This window comes from Pinus tabuliformis, chromosome 8, assembly GCF_031772625.1.
Source record: "Pinus tabuliformis cultivar Carrire ecotype Pingquan chromosome 8, CPIR1, whole genome shotgun sequence".
NCBI classification, from domain to species: domain Eukaryota; kingdom Viridiplantae; phylum Streptophyta; class Pinopsida; order Pinales; family Pinaceae; genus Pinus; species Pinus tabuliformis.
The window spans coordinates 678,137,856-678,149,150 of record NC_142294.1 but is presented as its reverse complement, the minus strand read 5'-3'; the positions used below and the strand labels follow the sequence as shown (position 1 = coordinate 678,149,150).

The 11,295-nt window shown below is 35.1% G+C and overlaps 1 protein-coding gene across 9 annotated transcripts; it reads right to left on the bottom strand.

Annotated features, from left to right (window-relative positions):
* Window positions 1-278: 278 nt before the first annotated feature.
* Window positions 279-5,790, bottom strand: LOC149237397 (putative protein phosphatase 2C 14). Of its 9 annotated transcripts, none has more exons than XM_089372642.1 (7): window positions 5,284-5,790; window positions 4,611-4,769; window positions 4,376-4,524; window positions 2,888-3,061; window positions 2,412-2,582; window positions 2,143-2,322; window positions 279-1,101 (listed from the first exon to the last, which is right to left on the bottom strand). In XM_089372642.1, the coding sequence occupies exons 4-7, from the start codon at window positions 2,972-2,974 to the stop codon at window positions 718-720; spliced, it is 822 nt and encodes a 273-aa protein (XP_089228768.1). In that variant the 5' UTR covers window positions 2,975-3,061; window positions 4,376-4,524; window positions 4,611-4,769; window positions 5,284-5,790; the 3' UTR covers window positions 279-717. The 9 variants fall into 9 exon arrangements, 8 of the variants coding, with proteins under 8 accessions (XP_089228768.1, XP_089228763.1, XP_089228770.1 ...); XM_089372637.1 differs by lacking the exon at window positions 4,376-4,524 and adding an exon at window positions 4,100-4,300; XM_089372644.1 differs by lacking the exon at window positions 4,376-4,524.
* Between the last annotated feature and the right edge of the window lie 5,505 nt (window positions 5,791-11,295).

The following is an 11,295-nucleotide window of genomic DNA, read 5'->3' as shown; positions in this document are numbered from 1 at the left end:
TCAGGAAAAGAGATGCATGCAGGGTCACCATTGATGATATCTCCATTGAGCAATGTTACAGTTTCTCCAAGCCTGTCTCAGGCAGCAAGTTCAGGAGAATCTGGGCTTGAGCAGTGCCAACCATGGTCTTTCACCTTCAAGGAGCTCTATACTGACATCTCGGCTTCGTTCTAATCGTGATGAGCACCAATGCTTCAGTGTTAGATATATTTATAACTTCTTGTTAGAACAAAACAGTCAATTGAATTAGCTCTCCTATATACAAAACTCATGGTGTATCCAACCATGACAACCTATTAAAAACATCCAACGAATTACACAAATCTAAGAATGGGAATTTTATTATCATACATCAAATGTGCCAACACTGGTCCCTTTGTTTCTTATTTTTTCCTGTTATTCTCAATTTCTTTTTCCTCTTACCGCCTGACTTTGAACCAGTCCAACCTGTTGGATTTGTAATAACAATATGACTAGTGAATCAGCTTCAGGGATGGAATAGAGGGCCAATATAGTTAAAAAATTTGCAAAATCTTCCAGATCTTTTGTTGAAAGTGTGAAGATGGGTGGGGTTGTGTGAGAACCGTCAAATTTGACAAATGGTTTTGTTTTGAAATTCCAACCATGATCAGCTTAGCAGAGGGTCTTTGACATGGGGGTATGTGCAAGATGGTGTTGAAAATGGTGCATTAAGCGAACATTTGGGCTCCTCTTACATCAGCCACTTGGGCAGAAATGCCTGAGGTCAACAATCATTACACTAATGTCATCTCGTGTGCCTCTAGCTGCAGAAAGCTCCACAAGCTCTTTGCATGCTGCCATGGGACGTCGCAAAGGCATGTACTGCAACCCGGGGCTTTTTGTATTCTCTTTGAAATATTTGTCATAGCATCCCATAGTGTTAAAGTTGCCATCCCATAGACTCCTGACTTTCATGACCTTAGGTACGTCTCCCAAAGAAATTTTCCTTGCCTTAGGTGGTGGGCTAGCATCTTCATTCCATGCTTCTCCTCCTTCGAAAAGTTCAGGAGGACTAATAGCTCCTTGCTTTTTTTCTGTGCAAACAGTCCTGACAATGTCTACTGCCTCCTGATTAGTGACCTGATAGAAGTATTAGGGGAAACAGAATCAGCTGATTGAAACAGTCATGCTTACAATTTAGATGAAGAAATACATTTAAAAAGTTCACTGTTTATGAAAGTACAGAATTCAGAGGAAAAAAAATACTTTTTTGTGAAGTGCTCAAGTCCACTACAGAATTCAGGGGAAGAAGATACAAGGGACTCCATATTGCGAGTATGTGAAGATAAAATTAACGTGTAAACACAATCCATGAGCTTAGATGATGAACAAACATTACTAAAAGAGAAAGCACGGAAACAGGCAGGATACTTTCCTACAGTGCCCTGATTATGCAAATATACAGAATTAATGGAGAAATGTGTCAGTTCTAACAAATTTGTTGGTTTGAGCTGGTGAAACTCAGGGTTCAAAGATAGCTTCGTGCTTACTGGGAACGCATGTTCCCATCAAGATCTTAGATGGAGAATGTGCAATACTAGGTGCCCTGCCTAAGAAGTACAAAAGGCAGCTAGAGTTCATAGACAATTAATGGAGAAACGTGTCAGTTCTGACACAACATTGTTTTGGTTTTGAGCTGGTGAAGACTCAGGGTTTCAAAGGTAGCTCATGTTACTGGGAACCCATGTTCCCATCAAGATTTAGATGAATAATGTGCATTACTAAAGTGCCTTGCCTACGAAGAACAAAATTCAGCTAAAATTCACACAGAATTAATGGAGAAATGTGTCAGTTCTGATACAATTTTTTTTGGTTTTTTGGTGGCGCAACTCTGTTCAAAGGAATCCATGCTTACTAGGAAGTTGGGAAACCACGTTCCCTCCAAGTGCCAGTTTTGAAAAAGCTCCATGAGCTCCTATTTCTAAATTGGTCCCTTTTGAATGTATGCAAAATCAAAATTACAGAGAGTCTGTTCTGAAAAATCCACTTGCAGTGTTTGACAATTTTGTTTCTTCATAGAAAATTCATAAGAGTGCAAACTTTGAGGCCGGATTAACAAGCTTTCATGTGCCTTGAAATTGAAACATAAGTGTGAAAGCAATTTGAAAAACTTAAGCATACCTTCTCCCAAAGTCCATCAGATGCCATTATTAAAAATTCAGAGTCAGATGTAATGGGCAGCTTTCTAATCTCCGGTTCTGCTGATATCCACCGTTTCAAGTGTATATCTCCTATACTTCTCGACACAGCTAAGGTTCCCTGTACTCGCCAAGCTCCCCCATGAATATCCACGTAACCACCCTGCCACAGCCCCAAAAGTATATTAGTAAACCCGTTAAAGAATGGACGAATAGATTAATGATGCGTCTAGCATTTGGTTGAGTCATAACCAGATTTTCAATCCTCTCCCTCTCTTCCTGCCTTCCAGGTCTATGATCACAGGTAATTGATTCAGCGTTACCATTCCTGCTGAGAACTGCCTGGCAGTCACCCGCATTGGCCACAACTAAGCAACCATTTTTTATCAAGGCAGTCACACAACAAGCCCCACTGCTTACACCCTGTGTCAAATAACTCAGTCAGATTCAATTCATAACAAGAAACTCATGGCTTCCAAAATTGCAAGCCTGAGGATTTTGTTAAGTCAACGAGATTCAATCCTAAAAAATCAGTTTTTCCTATTTAGGCCTAAGAAATTTCCTTGCCCAACTTGTCAAGCAATGAAATAAACATAAAGAATCATTAAAAAAAAATGTCAGCATATTTAATGCATCAAATGGTTAGAATACCAAATTGTCCACCAATCAAATAAGCTTTAAACAAGAACCCATACTACACTCAAATATTGCAACCTCTATGACTTTACCTGCTCCAAAAATTCTTTATCTGTTTCCAAGTACCCAGCTTTAACTGCCTGCTCTATCTCACAATCTTCTTTTTCTGACTTGAGCATCAAATCCACAATCTTTTGTCCAAGTTTCTCAGCAACAAAATCAGCAGCTCTACGACCTCCGTGTCCGGCATACACACCAAAGAAAGCCTGAAAAACCCAACATTACCCCAAAATAGAAACCATTTAGGTTCGTCTCAAAACAGTTAAAAGCCAATCTGCAATATCTTTGATTGTGAATGGTCGACCTGCAAATGTGGTTCTATCTATCTAATCCAAGGTAGAACTGATGGTTTGTTGAGAACTTGAGAACTGAGGCAGGTTAAATAAAGTAACTGGATAGCAGGTTAAATAAAGTAACTGGATAGTCTTTTAGGAAAATAAAAGAAAATTTATAGGTGCTTTTCTGTAGGATGCTCTTCTGTTATTGCAGGACATGAATCAGAGCTGCATAGATAAATTTGCAAAGAACACTTTTAAGTAAGAGAGTAAGTAAGATCCATTACAAAAATAATTTAGAGCCGCATCAAGTCAATGCTTGGAAAAGTATCCAAGTTTGGTTTGCAGAAATTTTTAATCCACTGGGATTGCTGGGACTAAATAGGAGCCTAAATGTCAGATCTGCATTCATGCATTTCAACCATGAGTCTCGCCAGTTCAAAATGATGAGAATGGCAGATCTCCTTAGGTGAATATGCAGGTATGCTTCCGCCAAACACAGAAAAAAAGTAATGTAAAGAATTCTCAGGTCATTGGGATCACCAAGGCTAAATAGAGGACTTCTAATCATTGGCATTATCCTCACCATTATGATGCCCGTGTTACATAGCATAGCATGAGTAGGCCTCCCAAGTCACCGAGAGAACATGAAAACTTGTTGAATCTGAGCCCTGAGTCAAAATCAGAATCCAACCAAACTGGAATGTGGGAACCTAATAAGTTCAGAGTGTACATTTGACATATAAGTCTCACCAGGCATCCATTCATCAGATACATAAGAAAAAATATTTGTGTGCGATTTGAAGAAATTTCGGGTCATTAGGATCAGCAGGGCTAAATAGAGGACTTTTAGCAGCTGGCATGGAATGACCATGCCCTTGTAAGTTGTTATGACCATGCGTACCTCTCACTTACAGATTAATGTAAATGGCAACAACAGCCATAATAAACATATTTCAATGTTATTACCCAAGGATCATAGGCTTCGTGAACAACAAGATCCAGAGCGGCATCTGTAAACCCTAAAGCAACACCTCTCTCTGCAGGACGAATTGCTACATCTTTCATCTGTAGTCTAGCAACTTTCTTGAGCTCATCATGAGAAAGAGGATCAAATACAACTATCTCATCAAGTCTATTCAATAACTCTGGCCTGAAATGTCTTCTAACCTACAACAATATTCAAAGGCATGTCAAAGCACCGCAGCCAACTTCGTGATAAAATTATATGAAAAAGATGCATACACAGAGTCCAGGAATGCGTGTACAGCCTTCAGCAATTTTCCCAAGGCAAAATTTCTCAAGCCGGTTCGCGAACCGAAGCTTCTTAAATTTCACAGAGTAAAAAGCGGTGCCAAATATTCTTTACAGTGCCTTCAAGAGACCGGAACCAGCTGTCGCTTCAAACACATACTGAACTTCAAAATCTCGAAAATGTTAACAGAAAACCTACCAAATTCTCAGCCATAAAGCAAATTACCTTTCAGACAAAGCCGAAATTTCTAGCTGTGAAAGAATTCAGCAAAGAAGACTTCAAAGGAAACGCCTTTCTGCACTTTATTTAAAGCTTCAATGTACCGGCAATTAAAAAAAGCAATCCATCCTGCGGGAACCGCTCGCATTGAACCCCAGCCGCAACCTGCAAGAAACCCATCGACACGTTTAAATCTTTAACCATTATTATCAATAAACAGACAAAATAATAACTAAAGCAGCTCCTGCGGTACGAAGAGCATTCGACCTCACAAATCAAAACGATAGCTCTACCTCAGAAATTAAACCGACAGCTCAACTTCCGATTGCAAAAAATCTCGAAAATGTTAACAGAAAACCTACCAAATTCTCAGCCATAAAGCAAATTACCTTTCAGACAAAGCCGAAATTTCTAGCTGTGAAAGAATTCAGCAAAGAAGACTTCAAAGGAAACGCCTTTCTGCACTTTATTTAAAGCTTCAATGTACCGGCAATTAAAGAAAGCAGTCCATCCTGCGGGAACCGCCCGCATTGAACCCCAGCCGCAACCTGCAAGAAACCCATCGACACGTTTAAATCTTTAACCATTATCGTTATCAATAAACAGACAAAATAATAACTAAAGCAGCTCCTGCGGTACGAAGAGCATTCGACCTCACAAATCAAAACGATAGCTCTACCTCAGAAATTAAACCGACAGCTCAACTTCCGATTGATCTTTTGCAGAATTTAGAAAAAGAAAATGCCAAACCGACAAAGAAACTTGCATTTTCTGCCGCCAAAGCCAAAGAATTGTACGAGGAGCAGACCTGACAGAAAATAAAACCAAAAATCAAGCCCTGCGAGCTGCAGAGCGACGACGGCCTCAATTCCGCGGAATTCACCGGTAAATCCAGCGGTTTATCCGCACACCGTAAAACGGAGGAGCAAAAACAGAGCCAGCTATACTGTAAGTCTGCACATTATCTCTTTGCCTCCGCTGAAGGTAGCCATCCAAATGGTTTATCAATTAATTCTGTAATGTTCCAGATGTGCCATATCCCTTTCCACTGTCCACCGCCGCCCACTCCCAACGAAAACATCGGAAAAATTACGGGAATTCATGCTGCTTATGCGAACGAAGCCGTTGCAGAGGGAATTGAAACGATGGAGCGAGAAGAGGCGATCGACCAGGTGTCAGCATGAGAATCAAGCGTGAACAAACACTAAGCAAATTGCCCAGTCCGCCAGGTGTCAGCGTGAGAGTCAAAAGGACGACGAAAGTCCCTTTCAAAGGAAGGCCTATCGGCCTAATTACAACAACTTGCCCTCCAGAATAGTAATTCCAGTTGTCTAGCCATTTTCTATCTCTGGTCGGGTCCACCTCGGGCTCAGAGGCACCTTTTCTTGCATTATGATATTGGAATTCCATTCCTTTTTTATACCTCAAATTTGACCAAATAAAATAGTTTAAATTAATTTTTTAAATGCATATATGAATTTAATACTTAAAAAATATCTGAATTATTTAAATTGTGTAGAGTTCATAATTCAAACTACAAACTAATGATTCCAATAAATTTTTGGAAAGTTTTAAATAATTTTAACCAAAAAAATACCAAAAAATCTGAAACACCTTTTCAAACGTTTAATTTGAAATATTTAATTATATTATTAGTATCACAGAACATAATAAATTTATGGGCTGAATATTTCCATACAAGATTCAGGAAGAAATGTTTAATTTGAAATTTTCAATTATATTATTAATATCACAGAACATAATAAATTTATGGGCTGAATATTTCTATACAAGATTGATTCCTAATAAAAATAACATACATTTTGCTTCTTGTTAAATATTATACCCATTCACACACCTACCATTCCAAATTTTTAATAAGAAATTAGTGTGAACTTTTTCTCTATATTATAATACAATGGTATATTATAATATATTTGATATAATAATTGAAGTGTAATGTACAGTTAGATTCTAAATCCAATTTCATTAATAAATTAAAATAATATAAATTGAATCTAATTTCATTAATAAATTAAAATAATATCAATTTAAAATGTTAAATGCATAGTTAATAATAATAATAATAATTAATAATTGCTCAAAAGAGATTAGGTTTGTTAAAATGGAAAAGTTGTATGAGAAACACATTTGTAGACATGTATGTCATATATTTTTCTTTTTAAATTTGGGAATTAGGCTGTGAAACATTAATTACAAAATGAAATATTGTAGTATCAAAAAACTGGAAAAAAATTTATTACAAAATCAAATATTTTAGTCTCAAAAAACTAGAAAAAAAATTTGGTCATTTTGAACAGACATTTAATAAGTAGAAATATTAAAAAGATTTCTGAATAATTGATTAAATGAAATATCCTTGTATTAAATATCAAATCAATTTGATGATTATGTCTAAAAATTGATTGAGCAAACCTTGAACCTCTAGTGGAATTTCCTCATTTAACCTCTTCCCATTTGTAGGACATAGATTATAACAAATAACAAAATTCTTGTCTGGACTCATGCTACCTATAACAAATAACAAAATTCTTGTCTGGACTCATGCTACACTTTATGTGTATTTTCCAGAACATGTTGAATGACATTCCTATAATATTTCTAGGTCTCCCCAACAAAAGGTGACCAACATCCACTATGTATTACATCACAAAATACCCAATTCTTGTATGACCCATTATTAAAGCAACCCAACTTGAGTTGTCTACTAACATACTTTGATCTTTTTTTAACCAAGAGGTTTTATAAGGACCAATTAGAGGAATACAAGTGAAATAGAGTTTCTAGACAATTTAAGTTCATACCAGATGATTTCCAAATCCTCTATGTCCATGCCTCTTAGGCCTCACATTTTATTCCTTTTTTGGCACTTCATTACTAAATTTATTTGCAACATTAATGCTTTTCCTGTTTCACACTCACCTTCCTCTCCATGTGATTCTTCTTGTTCTATTGTTCACTTGTTAGCAGCGCTAACGTTTAGAGGACATTCCTAGGATTTATGTGTCTCATTGGAAATCAAGCACCTTAAGGGTGTTTGATCTCCAAATCCTTTTAAACCTTCCCTTCCTTAAATATTTTGACCTTAAATTTGGTGCCTCAAGGTTTTTAAAGGATGCTTTGAAGTTTGCTCTACAATTTTTTGTTCTTTCACATGAACTTCTCTCTGTAATATTGTTTAGACTCTTTTCAATATATAAATTTATGAGTTTTACTTTGTGATTTTTTTTCCTAATTTCATAAAATCCTTTGTTTGATATCAAAATGTTTACATATAAAAAAATCAATGGTTATATTTTGTGAGTTTCCTTTATGTTGTCATAAAAGCCCTTGTTTGACATGAAGACATGTGTTGTCACTTTATTTAAAACCTCTTGAATCACCCGTGGTTATATTTTGTGAGTTTCCTTTATGTTGTCATAAAAGCCCTTGTTTGACATGAAGACATGTGTTGTCACTTTATTTAAAACCTCTTGAATCAGTATGCTCACTTAACGTTTGAAGAAAGAATTTTAAGAGACACTATATACAATAGAGGGAAATAGTGTGCCCTGTTTTAATGCATAATATGAATAGGCAGGGAAACCATATTTTGAATTTTTGCAACAGATCAACAATGAAAGAGAAGAAACACTTCATGGAAATGCAAAATATTCAAACATGTTTTCACATTAACAACTATGCTAAGCAACTTGACAAATTCATTATACAAACAACTTCTTTTTTGTTTGCATATATAATTATATTAATTAAATGAGCATTTGGTTATTCACGTAATACTATTACTTTCATTTCAAATAATTTGCAACAATGAATATTTTAAATAAAAAATATTATAAAATTATTAAAAATATAATGCATTAATTATACAATGAAAGAAAACAAATTGAATTAGGATGTCATCTCAGTTCTAATTTTCTATCTATAACATAAAAGATAACAAATTATACTAAAAAAAACTTTCAAACATAATTTAAAAACATGGATCTCTCCCTTATTCCTAAAATAAAGTTCAAATTAAACATAATAATATTTAGAGAGTTGAAGAGGTTTTGGAACATATCTCATCATTTCATCATGTGATATGTTCAAAGATCATAAATAAATAAATAAAAGTATTAATTATTCCACTTTGATACATCTTAATTATGAAAATGGAATGATTTTATAATTTGATTGATATTTAAAATTTCTTAATTTAAAAAATATATAAATATTATATTATTAAAATGAATATTTTTATTTATTTATTTGATAGTTTGATCTAGAGGATTTAAACCTTGAATCATATGATTTACATATATTGGTGATCACTAATTGAATAACTCTTATAAAATGTTTAAATTTATATTATTATTATATTACATATGTTCTAGTTCATTATATCCAAATTTATCATATTATTTGTGGGAATTAAATCTAAATAAATAAGATCTTAAATTTTTTTCCAATCACTAAAAATAAAAATAAATAACATTTTTATATTTTTATTGTAATTAAATATAAATTAACTACAATTACATTATTTCAAAAACATATTATCCTTATGTTTTTATCTATGTAATAAACACATATAAAAATTATAATAATTTATGACACTATCCTTTTCCATGACAAACATAGAATGTCAAATATAAAAAAATAAAGATCGTGTTAATTTGTTAGGTCATCTTTCCATTTTTTCGTTTTTAGGTCTCGCTAACACTATAAACATAGGAAATGTGAGGCAATAAACTTTATAAAGTGATAAAATTAATATATATATATATATATATATATATATATTATAAAACAAGGGTGGTTGCAAAGCAACAAGTCCCTGCTGAGCAGGGAGTGTAATTTTGCTACTGTATATTTTACATGTATATACATTGTAGGTCTTCAGGCATAGCAATATAGCGTTGGCGTAAAGGGGTTCACAATCACATGTCTAGTGTTGCATAATTTTGCTTAACAACTCAAAGCGATGGCCATGCCTCACTTGCAAGTTGCCAATGAGATTTCAAGAATCATGTTTGGCTCGGTGTAGGGTGATGGACAAACAAAAGCCCCTCGCTCTGGCTAAAACCCTGATTCGATTTGAAGAAAATTCTGACCTCGATCATAGTTTCGCTTTATTCAGAGTTTCTGTAAAAAAAAATAATGAAAAAAATGAAAAATGATGGTAAGAATACTATTTAAGTGTAATTTAATGATTATGGAATATGAAAATAAGAAACTACAATGTGAGTATTAAATTAGTGTAGATGCATTTTAATCTAGTATCTATTAAGTTGTTTTTCTTATAGTTGACATGTAAATTTTGAAAAAGGTAATATAGTGATAAGTAAAATTTGAAAAAATTTATTTTAAAAATTGGTGAAGGTTATATAAACTATTTTACACAAAACAGTGAGTTCCCAAAGCTACTCTCAAACCATCTTATGAGCCACAGCATGGGCAATGCTCCTCGATGGAAGAATTGCTTCAAGCATCGTAAGTGGAACCTGTCTCTCTATAGTCTGCCTTACTTCCATCAGGTTTCGTCTCCATAGGTCAAAGTACGAGGTGCATGCCGGGTTCGACACACAGAGGCATTGATATGAACTTCGGCTCGTTGTTCACTACGAGATGGGTCAAAAGGGTCTTTCCAAAGAGGAACTTCATGTACCTTGGGAATAGCGTTTTGACAATCCTTTGGGGCATATAGTCTCCCGTATTAGTTATTTATAATTTTTTCTTATCATTCTTTGTTTATTAGAAGCCCCACAACAAAATTAATAAATTGATCCAATAGAGTTTGAAAATATTTGGCTTCGGATAGCAAATATAAGGTGTTAATCCTCTTTCAGTATAAATCCACTAATAAGATTATTATCCTTAGTTGCTTTCATCAGGCTTGTGAAGGATTCTGCCAGAAGAATGAAAAGGGAGGGGACCTTATCCCTAAATTACAGTTCCTTCTCACTCAATTATCTAGATTGTGACGACTTCTTTTTCGGCAGGTAAGTGAAAGCGACTCAGGGATGTAAGAGACCATCGAGGGAGTGAGGTAGGGCAGATAGCTTATAGGGGGTAAGACTAGAGTAAGGGCAATTAACGATATAGTCAAGTAGGTAATCTATTCAGTTTCCCAATGCCGAGGGTAAAAATGGAACTCGAAGAGGATGCCCAAGCACGCTCGACTGATAAGACTAGGGAAAAAGTAAGTAACATCTTTTCTTGTCCGCATCCAGCAAGGTTTAAGAGGGGAAAGTAGTACGAACTCTGAAGGATTATATATTATAGGAAGTTTGTGAGACCTTAAGCTAAGGAAAGTGCCCTACCCTACAAAAAAAACTACCTGACATCGTATTAAATTCCTTTTCCCTCCCACCTCAGGAAAGCACTGAGCACCTTCTGATATTAGCAGGAACTCCTCCATTCAAACTGTAACTCATTGGGTTCATTGGGTTGATGTTCCATAAAAGATAGAAAAGCTTCAGTAAGTTAGTAAAGGTAATTGGTATTGAAAGCCAGCAAGTAAGCTTCTCTAATCTCATTTCCACTTCTGCATCAATGTATGCTTATAAATAGCCTATACCCATTAAGCGTTAAGCGGGCTTGTCCAACAAAGGAGAGCGAGGAAGCAAAGGACGGGAGCTTCATCAAACTACTAGGTTTTTGGAAGGTACTTACACTACAACAAAAC